At 35.1% G+C, this 18,825-nt stretch overlaps 1 protein-coding gene across 3 annotated transcripts; it reads left to right on the top strand.

Annotated features, from left to right (window-relative positions):
• Positions 1–1,531: 1,531 nt before the first annotated feature.
• On the top strand, positions 1,532–17,293 carry LOC130711810 (sodium/hydrogen exchanger 8-like). Of its 3 annotated transcripts, none has more exons than XM_057561559.1 (23): positions 1,532–2,038; positions 2,661–2,711; positions 2,900–2,991; positions 3,742–3,819; positions 3,903–4,060; positions 4,262–4,363; positions 4,440–4,557; positions 4,807–4,859; positions 4,938–5,003; positions 5,564–5,608; positions 5,778–5,830; positions 7,417–7,601; positions 8,215–8,262; positions 8,401–8,508; positions 10,327–10,558; positions 11,233–11,535; positions 12,724–12,821; positions 12,999–13,130; positions 13,239–13,448; positions 13,537–13,743; positions 14,686–14,947; positions 15,856–16,094; positions 16,850–17,293. In XM_057561559.1, the coding sequence occupies exons 1-23, from the start codon at positions 1,840–1,842 to the stop codon at positions 16,982–16,984; spliced, it is 3,174 nt and encodes a 1,057-aa protein (XP_057417542.1). In that variant the 5' UTR covers positions 1,532–1,839; the 3' UTR covers positions 16,985–17,293. The 3 variants fall into 3 exon arrangements, with proteins under 3 accessions (XP_057417542.1, XP_057417543.1, XP_057417544.1); XM_057561560.1 differs by lacking the exon at positions 1,532–2,038 and adding an exon at positions 2,528–2,545; XM_057561561.1 differs by lacking the exons at positions 1,532–2,038; positions 2,661–2,711; positions 2,900–2,991; positions 3,742–3,819 and having other exon boundaries at positions 3,922–4,060; positions 4,262–4,328.
• Positions 17,294–18,825: the final 1,532 nt, after the last annotated feature.

Here is an 18,825-nt window from a genome sequence, read left to right as displayed (position 1 = left end):
TGGCGATCCCTGCTAGCGAGCTTCTCAGTATCACCATTTGTCCACACTCCAATGTTTAGAAAACCATACTAGACTGAACAGTTTGACCAGTTTAAGTGGAAATTCAACCATGACACCAATTCGAAACACTGTAAAAACTGCTAGGAAATAAAATCAAACCGATCTACTCAAGCTAGTCTGGAACCAGTAAAAATCGGAAGACCAACGGTCAAACTGAGTACCATTTAAGATATGCTTTCTTTTCTCTCTCTTTAACTTTTCTTTCTCTAAAGGTTGATATTTTCGTGCAGCTCACTGGCTTTTCAGAATTTTCCACTCCCAATATCAATCTTTCCACTCATTGTCAATCTAAACGTGAAAAATGGAGAAAAGTTAATATTTTTAGTAATCTCCACCACTTTCCAATATATATTATATATACATCACTTACCAAGGATCTGAATTTGATCCAACTAATGTTGGCTGTCTTATTTTGAAAATATAAACTAAATAAAACTTCAAGAGATGAGAAAAAGTCTGATGTGCCGATGGTGTAAAGTTTTTTTTTACACCGTCAATCAATCAGATTTCAAGGATGTGAGAAAATCTCTCTTTTCATTTAATTTCTTTAATTGACATGTCACATCCGTGAAATCTGATTGGTTGACGGTGTAAAAAAACTTTACACCGTCGGTGCATCAAAATTAAACTCAAACTTTAATGATTTCACTTACCTCCTAAATGCCTTCGTTTAGTAGTTGTATATTTCTGTTGGTTCTGTTAAATGTTACTAACTGCTTAGATAATTTATCAATATACCCTTATTTAATAGGCAGAGACTATTCGCGCCTCCTATTTTGCTAAGTGAGCCATCCCCAAAACTGCCAAAAGACCAAAATACCCTTCAGTAATTTTAATTAAAAAAAAAAACTACCTTCCTCACTTATAACTGCGGACAGGTTAAAAATTTAAACACACCCGCAGTTATAACCACGGGAAATTGGTGCTATTAAAGAGGCTTACAATAACCGTTTACACAGGACTCATAACCTACCGCAGTTATAAGTGCGGACCGGTTGAAAATTATAACATATCCGCAGTTATAACAACGGGAAATTGGTGCTATTAAAGAGGCTTACAGTAACCTCGTACAGATGCCTCATGTTTTATGAACCTACCGCAGTTATAAGTGCGGACAGGTTGAAAATTATAACACATCCGCAGTTATAACCACGGGAAATGACTAAGTTTTTCACTTCCGCTAACAAGTTAGCGGAAGGTATAAATTTAACACTTCCGCACGTATGTTAGCGGGAGCGTGTAATTTGTTTGATTACCGCAGTTTTAAGGGCGGGACTAACCAGTTACGTCGGAAAGTCGCGAAATCACGATGTCAGCTAAAAAAAGCTGAAAAAAAAAAGCTCGGAAAAAGGTAAAAACTTACATGGGTAAGCTTCTATTCTTGACTTGAGATCACCCAAAAGAACTTGGGAGTGGAGGAGTGGAGGATTAAGAGGAGGGTGAGGAGGAGGGTGAGGAGGAAGAAGGAAATGGTGTGTGGGAAGTAAAAATTAAATATTAGCTTTTTATGTTTTTTTAACTAAGGGCAATGTTGGAATTTCAAAAAAGGAGATGGCGGACTTAGCAAAATGGGGAGGCGCAAATAGTCTCTGCCTATTTAATATTGTATCTTTCATCTACTACCTTCAATTTTCACAAATCACTCAATCAATAATTATCATTATATCTTTTTATAAAACAGGAATAGCTGATAATATAAATACTTGAACAGCTCTGTTTCTGACTCTGGTTGATGCAAACAAACACCTCTCTCTGATCATCTCTCTCTCGCCGGTGAGAATGGCGGCGTTGGCAGAACCACTGCAACAAGAGCCTCTTCCTCCTCTTTCTTCAGGTGCTGAATCCAACCCATCAGACTGCGTCATCTTCTTCGGTCTCTGCCTCGCTCTCGGAATCGCTTGCAGACACCTCTTGCGTGGAACCAGAGTTCCTTACACTGCTGCGTTACTCATCATTGGCATTGCTCTTGGATCAATAGGTTCGTTCTTTCCCTCTTCTCTCATCTTCTATTTCTTTATTCAGTAGACCCCATTTTCAGCTTGTGTGGATTTTTATATGAAAAATGGAAACCTGAAATGAGAACTTTGATCAACCATTTTATTCTTAAGAATGTAGTGTTTCTTAGTATTAAATAATAATATAAAACCTTTCATGTGGCCTTTACCCAACGGCTTAAACTTTCGGCATAATTGGTTGCTTGACATGATATCAGAACCTCTATGACCAAGCCGTCCTGTGTTGTGTTCGATACATAAAAGAATTAAAGCACATGGTAGCTGGGCCTATATATCTCCGCGCTTCAAGCCCAAACGGGCAAGTCTAAACTGACTCTTTCGTGAGTGGGCGTGTTAAATAATAATATAAGACCTTTGATGTGGCCCTTACCCCACTGCTTAAACTTTTGAGATAATTGGTTGCTTGATACCCAATGATGATCTATGTGACTGATGGATAGGCTTTCTTCACAAATTTTCAATTTGAGCTGGTCTTAAGTTTCTTGTGATTTATTTTTTAATTTGATAATTATAGAACTTATTCCATTTATTTTACTTTTATTTTTGGTAAATAACTTGACTGATTAATGGTGGATTTCTGAACAGAATATGGCACTCATCATCATCTGGGAAAGATTGGAGATGGAATTCGTCTTTGTAAGTTTGTTCTATTTTTTATGTGAGTTATTTTGAAAATTGTGTACTCGCAAAAAGAATGGACCTAGAATGGAAAGCTTTGGAACGTGTATATAGTGGGCTTTTAGAAAATCTTAAAATTTTGTAGCTTTTATTTCACTTATCCTTGTTTAGAAATTGTTGAAGTGATTGATGTTTTCAATATGCAGGGTCAGATATTAATCCTGAACTTCTGTTAGCTGTGTTTCTTCCGGCTCTCCTTTTCGAGAGCTCATTCTCAATGGAAATTCACCAAATTAAGGTTTATTTACTTGGACTTTTCTGTGAAAGATATGTCGTATTGTTAAGCTAATTGCTACTTGTGTGATGGCCCGTTCAAGTTGTTGTGCATATTCAATATATAAGCACTTGCCTACTTACTTATAAGTAATTTATGTTTGCTTTAGTGCCTTTTGTAGATGCAGCTTGAAAACTATTGTGTTTATCTGCTATCTAAATTCATAAAGCCCCAACTTGTTCCTTAGTAAAAGATTGAATAAAGTGAGAAAAAATAGAAAACAGAAGATATATATCCTCTAATATATAGTTACTTAAAAGCATGAAAAAATTAAAAGTAGTTGCAGATTTCTCAATAATGCCCTTGTAATTGTAAAACAATGTTCTCCATTTTTAGTACATGGGTGTCATGGCATCTGCTCACAGAATGCTCACAGAATGTAATCTGAATGCCCATGAAAATCCAACCAAACTCAAACTAAAGAAGATCAACTTGAAAATTAAAAAATCTAACAATTCTAAGTCACATATCAAGGGCTTAGAAATCTTTAATGCACAAAATGTGAGTAAATAAATCTTCCATAGAGTTATCAGTACTTTCAAATGGAAGATGAGGAAATTAGATGAACGGGATTAGAAGCAGCTAACATTGAAAGCTGCTACAAAGGGTGTGAACTTGTTTTTATTATAAAATAAAGAATTACCTGTTGCTAAAATGCCGGATATTGCATTACAAGATGCACTATCCTCATTTTCTTTTTTGGACTAAATGCAGAGGTGTATTGCACAAATGATGTTACTAGCTGGTCCAGGTGTTGTGCTTTCGACCTTTTGTCTTGGAACTGTTTTGAAGGTATGAGAACCGATGTGTTTAGTTTTCTTCATCTTTGTCATATGATTATAAGTTTAAGGTTTAACTCATTTATTACAATGCAGCTTACTTTTCCATATAACTGGACTTGGAAAACATCACTATTGCTTGGGGGACTTCTGAGTGCAACCGATCCTGTAGCTGTTGTGGCCTTGTTGAAAGAGCTCAGTCCTAACAAAAAGCTAAGGACAATAATTGATGGGGAATCCTTGATGAATGATGGGTAATCTGTTTAGATCCTTGGTTCTTATTTTAACTGACATCTACCCTTCAAATGAATTTCTGTGTTTGCTAAAAGAATTTAGGCTGTAGGAAGTGGCTTAAAGCCTTGAATATATGGAATGAGTGACTATATTTACATGTGATGACCATTTAATGTCTTTTATTTTGTCTTCTACAATTCTTACTCTTCATTCTTGTCCAGGGTGTCTGTTGTGGTGTATACCCTTTTCTATCGGATGGTTCTTGGAGAGACCTTCAACTGGGTTGCTGTAATCAAATTTCTAGCACAAAATTCACTTGGAGCGTAGGCTTCACCTACTTTTCTGTTGCAGTAGTGGAAAAAATTTACTTTCGCTTATGTGACCCTTTGCTTGGTCCAGTGTAGGAATAGGGCTTGCTTTTGGGATAGCATCTGTGTTGTGGCTTGGGTTTATTTTTAATGATACAGTGATTGAGATTTCTCTGACACTGGCTGTTAGCTACCTTGCTTACTTCACTGTGAGTTACTTTCAAACTTGGATACATCTTTTCTGAGTTTGCGCAATTACATTGGCATCATAGATAATTTTATGCTCTAAGTATGTACGAGATTTATATACCCTAATTGCTTGGATGCATCTTTTAGTATGATGAGACAATGTATCTGTTGAAATCATCATCATATTTGGCTTTTGTTTTCGGTGGTATTTTGAATTGCTTCCAATCCATCTTGTATATGGATATATTGACAGCCAAAATCTTTAATAGGCTCAAGAGGGTGCAGATGTTTCTGGTATCTTGACCGTGATGACATTGGGAATGTAAGTTGACCTTTTGGACAAAATATCTATCCTACATTTTGGAATGTCATTGGGAATGTTACTGAAATCTTTCTACAGTTTCTATTCTGCATTTGCAAGGACAGCTTTTAAGGGTGAAAGTCATCAAAGCTTACATTACTTCTGGTATGGCTTTTACTTGAATATATAAATTAGGTGAATTTGATTTATTCTCAGGAGAATATTTTATTTTTTCTATTTTTCAATTTACACTTGTTTTAGTGGCAATAAAAAAGGACAAAGATAAGGAATAACAAGTTCTTTGCAAAACAGTACAGACATGTTTTGCTGGCTCCACACCCCCCAAGTCCAAATATTTCACTCTTAAAATGGTTTTTAGCATCCTTTTTGGTTCATCTACGGTTTCATTTAAGAGTACTCTTTAATTTGCATTAGGACTGTAGTGTTTAAAGGATTGAGAGAAAAAGAAAGAAAGAATATTTGTTTAATTTAATGAGTCAGTGTTCTGTTTAATTTGAACATATATTGTGTCCTCTACAAAGAATCAAGAATTAGAAATAAAAAATCCTGACGGGAAGATAAAACAGTGAATCACTCTATGTCTTGTGGCTGAAGCGAGGTCATTTCTTAGATTTGTCAGACTAGATCCGCTAATGTTCTGTCCCATATTTATATTTTGTTGTCGAATGTAATTATGTTTTAATCCTTTATTCGTTTTTCTACAGGGAAATGGTTGCTTATATTGCTAACACCTTAATTTTCATTTTGAGGTAAGAGCTTAGTTGGAATTTTAAATCATAATCAACTGATATGCCTTTTGAAACAGGCTATTAATGCCATTTGGGTTGATAAATCTAACAATGTTTTTTCTGGTTGAACACACCTTTGAGCTGCTCTGTAACACATTCTTACTAGTATTTTATTTTTATTAATTTGCAGTGGAGTTCTTATAGCTGAAGGAATACTTAAAGATTACCATTTTTTTCATCAGGGTAGTATTCACTTGAATCACTTATTAGATTCTCTTATTTGTCAGCATGCCATGGATTATATTCTTAACATTGAAATTTATTACTTGAATGTTTTGGATAACTTGAGAGAATCCCTCTCAGCATGCACTTTTAGAACTAAGTGCAATTTAAATATAATCATACACCTAAATCCCTAACTTTTGGGAATTTACATGTCTCCTACTATAGTGAGAGTTTGAGCGAATACTGTCTCTAATTGTATTGATTAACTCAGAATGCACAATGATTAATATACAGTACCATAAGAGACTAGGTAACAGGTAGCATTTACAACGGCCTGAGAACTAACTCTAACAGAATCAACAGTAGCTACAAACTAATGGGAACTAACTGGGATAGCCAAGGATTCAGAACAGCCAAGACTGCACTATATGCTCCAATACCCCCCTCCCCCCCTCGTGAGAGAGTTTGCAATCTTGAAATGAGCTGGGACATGCTGAACAGAGAAATTTGCTGGTGACTTTTTGTCTAACATAGAAAAGGTTGAGCACCATATGCTTTATGCAGGCATGCAAAACGGGATTATGGGCCAAAGATAGAATGCTGAGGTTGTCTTCGCCCAGAATAGAAGGGACTAGGGACTGTGGTGGCAACATGAAGCTCATGGAGAAGGCTTTTTAGACCTAACATGAACAAACTATCCTAAAAGCTTTGGGACACATGAATGACTTTATATTTTATTCCCCTTCAGGCAAGAGCCCCTAAGGGTTGAAGCATGGTAAATGCACAAGCCCACCTACCTTATGCTGAAACACTACTTTTTTTTATTGGAATAATTGGCGCCAACAAAGATCGAATTCAAGACTACTTGGCCATAAAAGATTTGATACCATGTTGTGAATTAACAATCTTAAAAGCTTAAGCTGTTGGGTGAAGACACATGAATGACTTTATAATATATTTTAACAGGACCCATAATATGTTTGTAGAGAGCTGGCAAGACTACCTACTCTGCTTAGTGCTACTGCGGTGTACTACATCCTGTTTGTGGGAGCACCAAGAGATCAGGCTAGTGCTAAAAAAAGCAAGCTCCAGGGGTGGAAGGAGGTCATTCGGGACGGAGGCCCAATCCGCATCACAATAGCCAAGAATGGGCATAGGAGAAGAGGATACTGCAGGCCGTAAGAGAAGGCTAGTAGGGATGGTACCCTGCAAATAGAGAAGGACACTCTTGTAAGAGAAGGCCAGTAGAGAAGGTAGCGTACAAAGAGAGAAGGATACTCCTGGCCGCCGTCCAATTAATGTCAGGAGGCCGATACACAAATTGGCACACCTTATTCACGTAATAGCTAAGTTCTTGCTTGTGATCCAACTTGTGTTTTCAGTTTTTGGCTTCCTTTAATCAACATATATTATACAATAAGAAGGCTAAGGAAAGTCAGAAAAAAATTGGTGATCATATTCTTCTCAACAAAAAAAAAAATTCTCAATTTAGATGCTTTGATAAGCTTATGTTTTCTAAAAACTTCTGCCAGTTTTTCCTTGTGTCAAAATGCTTATGTTTATCATGTCTAAAGGAGTGGCAACAAACTGTTGATTTGTTATAGGAAAATCATGGGTCTACCTCTTGCTTCTCTATGCATATGTTCAAGTGACTCGATGCATTGTAGTTGGAGCTTTATTTCCCTTTCTTAGATATTTTGGATATGGTTTGGATTGGAAAGAAGCTATTATTCTCATCTGGTCAGGATTGCGAGGGGCAGTTTCCTTGTCACTTTCAATAGCAGTTAAGGCAAGTATTTATTGACTAATGATGCATATTTATGGCCTTCTACATGGATACAATACTTCATGTATATATGAGGTGGAAAGAGGTGGAGGAGGAGAGAGATAGGAAGAAAAGAAAAAGTAAGAGAGTGAAAGTATAAGATGTGATAGATGATAAGAGGAGAGAGATAGAAATAAAAAGAGGTGGAAATGAACTAATGAAGTGTATAAAAAATGAGGTGTGAATATATCATTGTTGATTAGGAAAATTTAATACATTCATATAAAAGGACAAATCTTCCATATACAGAATCTTTCATCTTTTCTCTATTCTTTTTTTGTATTAATATCAGTTGGTACTGTCATTTATATATATATTTTTTCCCTTTTTATATATAGTATATTGGAGTTACTGTCTTCACAAAATGCATTTCAGAATGACATTCTGTATTTAAGGTTCATCATAATACAGTATTACTATATCTATCTATATGCTAAAACAAATTCCACAACAATTGTTTTCCTCAATAATGTATGAGAAAAACAGAGAAATTTTTTTCCTGCGTGAGGCCAGTTGTTAATATTCTTGTTCCTTATTTTGTAGGTTAATCTTTTAATTATTCTTTTTGTTGGTTTAGCGTTCTAGTGGCAGATCAATGGAATTGACTGCAGAGACAGGAACAATGGTATGATTGGCATTTATATTAATAAATCCCTTATAGATTTCAAATGCTTGACTCTGTTCCATGATTTATTAAGGTCATTAGAACGCCTTGGGATTATAATTGTTTTATATACTGATCCAAATGTTTTTTGTTCTACAGTTTCTTTTCTTCACTGGTGGAATTGTGTTCTTAACACTTGTAGTAAATGGTTCAACTGCACAGTTCATTTTACACTTACTTGACATGGATAAGTTATCAGCGGTCAAGGTCTGGGTTCTCTCACTCTTCTATGTTCATTTATCTTTGGTTATGAGAGTTTAAATGTTTTGATATGTCATAATTTGGGTTATGTATACATTTTTAATCTCTATTTCCTTTTCAATTTAAGAAAATACCTTAAAACCTGATAGGGGCCAAGTATATGCTAGGCCCAAATTCACTTGAGTGTACCAAAGGAGGTAGAACATGCGCAGTACACCAAAGGCCAAATCACTTCCACAGGGTAGCTACTTGTGTGACGTGGCTAGGAGGGAAAGGAACACGTGAGGTAGGAAAGAGAATCGTGGGCGAGAGCTGTGTAAGAGGCGAGAACATGAGGTAGGCTAGGACTTGGGTGAAATATTGGGAGAGAATTAGGCACTCTCAATCAGCCTGTACTTGTTTTTTCTGGAACTGATGCTTATGGGTGTATCATGAAATTGGAGAGATATTTCCGATTGAATAGAATAACCACGAAGGAGAAATTAGAAGTGATAGCGGTGGCATTAGAAGATAGATCCCTGAACAGTGGTTTCAATGCTGGGATGAACTAGCTTCTGAGAAAGCTTGGGAACCATTAAAGAAGGGTGTTGGTCCGAAGATTCCAGCCTGGATTGGTTCAAAATCCTTTTGGTCCATTGCTTAGTATGAAACATATGAGTAGTGTGATGGAGTATAGGGAGCAATTTGAATTAGTTGCTGCACCTTTAAGAACAACTGACAAAGCAATGTTGAAAGGGTTGAACGGGGATATTCCTAAATGGATTTAAGGAAGAAATAAGAGCTGAGCTGAAATTATATCACTCAGAATCCTTAACTGAGTTCATGGACAGAGATCTTCTCTTGGAGGAGAATACTTATGCACTACGAAGGTATCTTAATCTCATGGAAGAGAAATAAGGAAACTGTTGTTGCAAGATCAAGTATGAAGGAAGAGTTTCGCGCTATGGCTTATACTACTTGTGAGCATTTGTGGTTGAAGTACTTTCTCCAAGAGTTAAAAATTTGTGAGATAGGTCCTCTGGAGCTTGTTTATGATAAGTTGATAACTAATCAGAGTTGTATCTTTCTTCAAATCCAATCTTCCTTGAAAGGCCTAAATACATAGAATTTGATTGCCATTTCAGCAGAAAACAATCCTTTTAGGTGTCATCAAGACTTCTTTTGTGCTGAGTTGGCCAATATCATCCTTACGGGGTCCTAGGATAGTGTATTAATATACATAACAAGCTAAATGCATCTGATATAGATACTCTAAATTGAAGGAGAGTGTTGACTGTAATTGAAATTGTCAGTTATTCTTTGGTATTCTTTCCTTAGATAACATATACCTATTACTGGCCCCTCTCCTAGACTTCAGGGATTTGGTTCATGTTCTCATTGTATATATAATTGTAATCACTCATTTCATTTGTATCAATACGTACAATAGTCATTCAAAATATTCAGCTGGTATTGTTAATGGCAGGCAATAGGGAGTGAATGCCTTTCTTCCTAGCTCCTATCTTCAATGGCACAATCCTGCCTGAAAGTCATATCCATGTATGTAGCAAGAAAAGATGAAAATTTTGTCAGAGATGGTATTAACAATTGGTATTAACAGCATACGTTCTTGATGCCACTTTATAACATAGTTATATAACCATTTAGTAGTTATATAAATTTACGAACAATTATCGTAATATTGTCAGACACGAACGGAAAGGTTCTATGTTGTGTAAATGCTTGTAAATTTCTTCAAAGTTAAATTTTCTATATATCACTTTTTTTTTTCTCTCCAAAATTACATTTGGTTTCGGCCCTCATGTTTTGCTCATGTAAAAGCAGACATGTATCCTTGATTTTACAAAGTATGAAATGTTGAATAAAGCATTAGAGGCTTTTGGTGAGCTCGGAGATGATGAGGAACTTGGGCCTGCTGACTGGCCCACAGTGAAGAGATATATCTCGTGCTTAAATTTCATTGAAGGTGAACGAATGCACCCCCATGGAGCATCTAAAGTTGATGGTAACCTTGATCCTATGAATTTGAAAGACATACGAGTACGCCATCTGAATGGTATGGAATTTATATATTTGCTTCAATCCTAAGAGTCTAACTTCTTAGTCTCTCGTATTGTGCATTAATTCCATAACGGGAGGAACCTCATCCAGTCTATACCTTGTGTTTCTTCCTAATTAACTGCTTCAAATAATTCTAAACCTTTGCAGTACTCTAATTTATGGTAGAAATAAAGCAAAGACAGATAATGATAAGACACCTTATTACATCTGTGAGAACAACTATTTTTGGGGTTTATGCTTGATTGAGTTGAATATTTTTCACTTTAATTGAAGCGTTTTATACAATTTGTTGTCCACATAGTTATTTAAGAATTCCTTTTGAAACTTGTTCTGTTCAAAGATCTTCTGTGTAACATACTAAGTTATGGTAACACGCTTTCTATTCATGTTGATTGTCTTCATCTAGAGGCCCAAGTTAATACGATGCTACTTTTGTGTTTATGTTGTTGTATATATTCAATTGCTTTACAAAGTTGTTTTTGTTATCTTAATTAGTTTTGTAACAGACAAACACACAGGCATCACATTCTAAACTAAATCTGATGATAACCTCTTGTTGGCCTGAGTCCTTTGATCAGCCAAGTACTTATTTGCTAATAGTGCTGCAAATTTGACCGCTTCAACTATATCGACGTCATGCCTAATTTGAGAACTTATGGTTCATGTTAGGTGTCCAAGCTGCTTACTGGGAGATGCTTCACGAAGGAAGAATTACTCAAACAACAGCAAATATCCTAATGCTGTCAGTGGAGGAAGCGATAGATTTGGCTTCATCTGAGCCTCTGTGTGACTGGAAAGGCTTAAAAGCTAACATACACTTTCCAAATTACTACAAGTTCCTCCAATTAAGGATGTTCCCACCGAAGTTAGTTGCATACTTCACTGTGGAAAGGTTGGAATCTGCATGTTATATTTGTGCTGCATTTCTTCGTGCCCACAGAATTGCTCGACGACAATTACACAACTTTATAGGTAATAATCTACCCTAAGCCTATTCATCTTCCAAATGTTATTTCCAATCTTCTACTTCCGTTTGATTTTCTGTATTCCATTTTGATTTCTATCCCTAGTAGCTGCGTTAATATTTTTAGTATAATTGTTAGTTAAGGAAACCATCACCCAAGAGAATTGGGGGGCGGGGGGGAGTTAGGTGTTTGCAAATTACCATTCCATCTTAGAGAAGTTATTCAATTCAATCTATGCGTGACTACAACTGTTTACACCAGGTCATAAGGCAGCAACCCAAATAGCATATTTTAGTATAATACATTTTTTCTTTCCTTATTTTTCTTCCTATACATACATATTATGTAATTATTTGAAATTTTGAACAACTTTTATTTTCATTATCATTTATTAGGATTCATGTATATTAGTTTATAAATATTAGGGTTTATGATTTAGGGTTTATCATAATAACATAACACTAAAGGAGATCAAATTTTCAATAGTCAGCAAAATATTTTCACAATAAAAAGTAAAAATATACATTGTTTTCGAAACTACCAAAGCACATCGGAGAAGTGAAGATCTGTGCACGAACCAAACCAAGATAGGAGACGTGAATTTAGTTACTTGTTCACCGTCTACCACTGAGTCATGAAGGAGCAAGGCAAATATAAGAGGTGGGTCAGATTTTTTATGTGTGGATGCTGGTAGGGGTTTCATTTCTGTATAGATTAAAAATAAATTGAACTGATAAAAAGATTTAGTTTTGGTTAATGTGTACCCTAGAAGTACCCATTTGGAAAATTATTTTGTTACCTGCGCAGTACGGTAAGTATTTACAAGTACCAGGTAGGGACATGTACCCTCTACGTGTACGATAGTAAAAATGAAGTACCTATGCTTTAGAGATATGTGCCCAAACACAGTGAATGTAATATGATATGATGCTATGTTTTACATTTTTGGATTCTCCTTGGGTACTTTACATTTTCCACATATCAGTGTTTCAGTGCCTCATAGCTAATGATGCTAAAACTATGTCTAATTTTTTTAATTATATGCTATATGTCCAATTTTATGTTTTTACTTGGAGCTCTATTCTGGTTATGATCTTGTTTCTTCCTTTCTTATATCACTGTGGTGGTCAGATAATATATTTTATATTATATTTTGGATCTTTAATATGTATTTCATCTGCACATACTTCTGCAGGTGACAGCAATGTTGCTTCTGCTGTCATCAATGAAAGTGTTATAGAAGGAGAAGAAGCACGAAAGTTCCTTGAAGATGTTCATGTAACATCCCCTCAGGTTTTCTAGTTAAACACACCCTCCACCCTCCAGTTTTCTGGTTTTACTGTTCTCTATTTGGATTAAGCCTGTCAATATTAAATTGATTGGTCTTGTCTCTGTTATGGTTATGAAGTGTTAAATATGCTCTTTTGCTCAGGTTTTCCTTACTTCATATTATGAATTTGTAATTCTCAGATTTTGCGTGATGTAAAAACAAGGCAAGCAATATATGTAGTGCTAAATCATTTAATTCTATATGTCCAAAACCTTGAGAAGGCTGGGATATTGGAAGAGAAAGAGATGCTACATCTTCATGATGCTGTCCAGGTATTTTTTTTGATATTTATTCTTTCTGTTTATCTGTTGTCTGACGGTTCCGTCTTCTGAAAATTATACTTCTGTTGTTCATCTATTAATTGATTCATTATTTCTCAGACTGATTTAAAAAAATTGCATAGAAATCCTCATTTGGTTAAGCTTCCTGAACTAAGCAATATACATCCTATGTTGGGGGCTCTGCCATCTTCGATTCGTGAACTACTTGCAAGCAGTATCAAGGAAAGGATGAAATTGGGTGGTTTGGTCCTTTTTGAGGAAGGTGCCAAATCTAGTGGTATTTGGTTAATTTCTAATGGAGTGGTGAAGGTATTAATTTCTTTAAGTATAAAGATGAACATATGATTTTTTATGTACGTATAAAATATGCATCTGTTGAAAATTGCTTATTTTCCAGTGGGAAAGCAAGATGATAAGGAACAAGCCTCCTTTTCATCCAACTTGCATGCATGGGAGCACATTGGGTCTTTATGAAGTGCTGACAGGAAGACCATATATCTGTGATGTCATCACAGACTCCATCGTGTTCTGCTATTTTCTTGAAGCTGATAAGATAATTTCATGTCTCAAATCAGACCCTTCAATGGAAGACTTCCTATGGAAGGTATGCCTATATAATGATCCATTAATGCTACTGCTGCTTTGACATAAAAGGCTTCCCATGGCCTCCCATGTCATTGCATTCTGAAATCCAGCCTGCATTGTCTATGAATTTCACTCTGCAACTCAACAAGAATTATTTTGATTTATGTTAAGAAGTCTCACATTGACTAGAGATATGGCCAAATAGGTGTTTATAAAGAGTAGAGCAACCCTCAGCTTCTGAGGTAGAGTTAGGCCTAACTCAAATTTTAAGATAGTATCAGAGTCTATCCTAGATTCTTTAATTGGAGACCACTCATATATGGGCCATCCTCATGTTCTTTCTAGAAAATTCCAAGCTCGAGATGTCCATCCCTAGCGCGAGGGAGTGCGTTGAGAAGTCTCACATTGACTAGAGATATGAGCAAATAAGTGTTAATAAAAGGTAGAGCAACCCTCACTCTAAGCTACCGTTTGGGGTAGAGTTTGTCAAATAACCAATTATCCCAAAAGCTTAAGCTGTTGGGTAAGGGCCATATGAATGGTTTTATATTATATTTCTAACATGCCCCCGTCATGCAAGGGCCTACTTGGACTTGAAGAGTCGATAATGCACAGGCCCACCTACCATGTGCTGAAATTTCACATTTTATTAGAAAATAGGGAGCGGCAAGGATCAAACTTTAGACCTTTTGGTCATAGAGGTTCTGATACCATGTTAAATAATCAATCATCCCAAAAGCTTAAGCTGTTGGGTATGGGCCATATGAATGGTTTTATATTATATTATATTTCTATCTAGGTCTAATCCAAATTCTACTTATTTCAAAATATATCTTTAAGATATGTCTTGCTGTTTATGTTTGGTGATATAGAAGATAGAAATGATCAATGGCGTAGTTACTTTCAATGTAATGAATATGTCTTGGTCATGGTCATACATAATGTTTATTATGATTTGCAGGAAAGTGCTATTTTTCTTTCCAAACTATTGCTTCCCCAGATATTTGAGAAACTAGCTGTGCAAGATATAAGAGCTCTTATTGCTGAAAGATCTGAAATAACCATATACATTGGAGGGGAATCAATAAAAATCCCTCATCATTCAGTTGCCTTCTTACTAGAAGGATGTGTCAAGACTCAAGGTCCTCAAGAGCTTGTAACCGCACCAGCAGCCCTTCTTCCTTCTCATGGGAATCAAAGCTTCCAAAGTTTGGCAATTTCAGGTATTTGAGCTTAATTTTTTGTTCTCTCAAATAAGTTTCCCTCGCAATACTATCCTCTATTAGTTTCCATTAGGACAAGAGGTTTTATATGGATATTGTGGAAATACTAAATTTATTGAAGCAGATGCAGGTTTCTGTTGTTACTTATACTTTTTCCTGTCATAGTTAAACATGCCTACATGTCGCATAATTATTCTGCATATTGATGATTCGCTTCAGACTTAATTGTTCTCAGAGAAAAGCGAATGGAAGAGGATTTGTGGCTCAGCATTTTCTTATTTTCATTTTTAGAAATCTAATCATTGTGTTTCTTCATATTCCGTGCTTTCTCGATTTTAAGAGTGGTTAGCATTAGTGAAAAACCCTATGTTTGGATTGTAATGTACTGGGAGTATAGCTTAGTTGTTAGGGGGAGGCCTGGTAATGGTTTATATGTCTGTGACCTGTGTTCTCATACAAAAGCCTTTTGGACTTGAAGACTGAACAATGCAGTTACACTTCTACATTGTGTTGAAGTTTAATCTAAATATGAAGAATAGGAAGTGCAAGGATCAAATGTTGAAATTTAATTTAAATATGAAGAATAGGTAGCACATGGATCAAACTCTAGACCACCAAGTCATAGAAGGTCTGGTAAATGTTTAAGGACCGCTTGTTTAAAAGCTTAAATTGTCAAGTGCAGGCGCACTAATGGTTTTATACTTTTATAGTCTATCAAAATTTAAGTTTGCTAGCATTTCATCATGTAATATTTATTTATAAATTGGTCATTATGCTTTTTCTTTGGCTAGTTACCTTATATTACCTTCAACCCCACTTTTTTTGTTTCAGTGCCCTTTTGTAAAACTGTAAGTCAGAATATAGTTGAAAATGACTTCGATCCATTTTTTCACACTCAATTATACCAGGTACTGAGGAAGCTAGTTTTACTCATCAAGGATCTTGTTATTTGGTCGAAACTAGAGTGAGGGTAATCGTGTTTGACATTGCAGCGTTTGAGGCTAATGCTGCTAGAGAACATAGTGATCTTATGAGTTGGCCTGAACATTTCTACAATCAGAAGCACCATAAGCAGAGTTCTGAAAGGATTGGGCAACATTCCAGGAGTTTGTCTGCAAGGGCATTGCAGATCAGCATTTATGGAACGGTATGTCAGTATAGAACAAATATTAGCTTCATTGAAAAAAAAATTCTCAATTTCAATAGTTCTTCGTTCCAAGGTTTCAAAGTTTGAATCATATTCCCTAAAATAATATTCCTAGAAATATGGTTACTAGGAATGATATTCCTAGGTAAAATTTATAAATATATTTGCCAAGTATTCAGTATTTTTGGCAATATTTTTAGTTTATTTAATTTAAAATTAAAAAAACTCAAAAGTAGAAAAATATGATAGAATGTGGGAAGTTATATTTAAAATAACTCTTATTGCAGCGAAAATAACTCTCTTTCCCATAGGAATGTAAGATGGCGGCCATTTGATTTCTAGGAATAAGTTATACCTGCAAATTAAAGTTTTTAACCTTGTAACAAATGTGGAAAAATCATTTCCAACTTCTGTGTTCCTAGCAATGTGTTTCATGATTTGAAACTAACGCCCCTATGTTCACGTTGTGGAACAAGACTATATACCAGAGCTTCCAAGGAAGGAGACCTAAACCTAGTCATTTTCACTATGATGATGAACATGCCAATTACAAGAAGAATTTGCCTTATATTAAATTACCTATAAAGTGGTTTTCTTGTCAACTTTTAGCTCATCACCATTGTGGATCACCTCTTCTAGGCTTACACAGGAGATAACTAACTACTAAGCTCCTATCTTTAATGCTGAATCTCTACACATCAAGCTTTATTTTTGTTGTATTTTATTTTTTTCCATTAATTATTATCATTTTCAAGGTGGACATCCCTGGCCCGAGTAGAAGTTTGTCAATGGATCTTGCTAGACCACAACCACCTCGAAGTTTTCCATATCAAGACCAACCATTTGTTTCAGCCAAATCAGGAGAAGACCATGAAGTGAAGGAGTTCTGAAGAGATGCTACATATTCTCCTTCATTTTTTTTATACGCAAATGTTTTATTAGTAATGTTAGTAAATTCGTTTCTCCTCAGGGTTCGAACCCTGGACTCTTCACCCTTCATGAAGCACAGAAAGAAGAAAAACATCATGGAGATGATTCTACTAGTCTACCAAATGTGAATTAGAAGGGCTGTATAGTTCTTTATGAAGAAATCTCATTTCCTTCTTTTACTTTTTTATTCAACAAAATAAGTCGACAATATCTTTTAACTTGCTTTCTCCTCTACACTTCATTCAACCTTATATATTTTCTCTTCTCTATTTTCTTTCTTTTTATTTTCTTTCCTGTTATTTTCTTTGCACATCCAAAATAGAGCATTAAATTTGAAGTCTTTCTCACATATTTGGTAAATATTAAAGGCTTATTTGTTACGTCGTGTTAGTCTTGTTAATATAAGTTTATGCAATACATTATAAGTTTATCCATTTTTTAGTACTAGTTCTCCAAACTAAACTCTAATAGAATCTAATAGCATAAAGTCAATAATTAGCAAAAAAATCAAAAAGAAAAAGAAATTAGATATACAATAAAAAAATATTTTCCGTTAGATTCACTAAAAAAATAATTGAATTATTTTTATGTATTTTTTAAATAAAATGTTTATTGATTGTGCTAACCCCTTGAATCATTATATTACGAATATGGATCCTCTTTATCGGAAAAAACTTAAAAGAGCTAAGTTGCTCTGTCTAAAAAATTTCCGTTAAATTCACTAAAAAAATGATTGAATTCTTTTGTTTTTCTTTTTTTAAAAAAGAATATTTTTATTGATTGTGCTAACCCCTTGAATCATTATATTACGCGGTTGGACTCATACCCTTATATTACGGGTATAGATCATCTTCATTAGAAAAAAAAAACTTAAGAGTGCTAAACTGTTTTATCTAATTATTAGTTTATGTATATTTAATCTTTAAAGAAGAGAGAATATGGATCCTTTCCTTTGGAAAAAAAAATTAAGAGTGTCAAGTTGCTCTATTTAACTATTAATTTATGTATGTTTAATAATTAAAAAAGTGAGAGAAACTAAATTAATGGTTAGATGGAGCAAATTAACACTCATTTTTTTTTCCAATTGGGACGATCCGTACCCACAAAGGGTCATCAGATTTTTTAATCATTTTAAAACAAATCAAATTAAAAAAAGTGTTTTTTTTTTGGTGAAGTTTGTTTTAACTTAAATTAAAAAAAGTGAAGTTAAGGCAAAATTTCTAGTTTCTGCCAATGGCTGGACATTGCGGGATAGCCGGCCATGGCTTTTTGTCCTTTTTTCTTTCTTTCGTTTTGGTACAATAAACAAGCCATAGCTTCTTCCTTTAAACTTACATGAAAAATGAATACCAAATCTAATAAAATCAAAACACATATAGCCATAGTTTAATAATTTGCCTGCTTGTTTTGTTTTTTGGTGCTTCCGAAAGAATAACAAACGAAAACAAGAAACATACTAAGGTACTCCTAAGTAGTCTTTCAACCATAGCGTCTCCATGTAGGGGGAGCACCTAACAATTATGCACCAAAAGAAGACAAGTTAAGTTAGCACCCATTTTTGCAAGAAAGTCCGTAGGGGGCTTGCAATCACGGTGAATTAGCTTCAAGCTTATCACCCAATTTTTCTACCAAGTAAGTTCTTTATGTCAAAGAGCAGTGTGAAATCTTAGATTCTTAGAGTCCTCTAGAGAAGTAATCAAGTCAGATTCTTAGAGTCCTCTAGAGAAGTAATCAAGTCAGCACAATCTACTTTCATGCTTGATAGAGACTCTCATATAAAGCATTCGCTTCCTGGAGGAAA

The sequence above is a fragment of the Lotus japonicus genome, chromosome 4 (genome assembly GCF_012489685.1).
Source record: "Lotus japonicus ecotype B-129 chromosome 4, LjGifu_v1.2".
NCBI lineage: Eukaryota > Viridiplantae > Streptophyta > Magnoliopsida > Fabales > Fabaceae > Lotus > Lotus japonicus.
Note: the sequence above shows the minus strand (reverse complement) of the source record. Positions and strands in the feature narration are given on the sequence as shown.

Bases quoted from the DNA above. Each gene is read 5' to 3' on its own strand.
- LOC130711810 (XM_057561559.1), top strand. From the start codon at position 1,840: ATGGCGGCGTTGGCAGAACCACTGCAACAAGAGCCTCTTCCTCCTCTT. The intron at 5,609-5,777 runs GTAAGAGCTTAG...ATTAATTTGCAG, and splicing joins ACCTTAATTTTCATTTTGAG to TGGAGTTCTTATAGCTGAAG. The intron at 13,744-14,685 runs GTATGCCTATAT...TATGATTTGCAG, and splicing joins TGGAAGACTTCCTATGGAAG to GAAAGTGCTATTTTTCTTTC.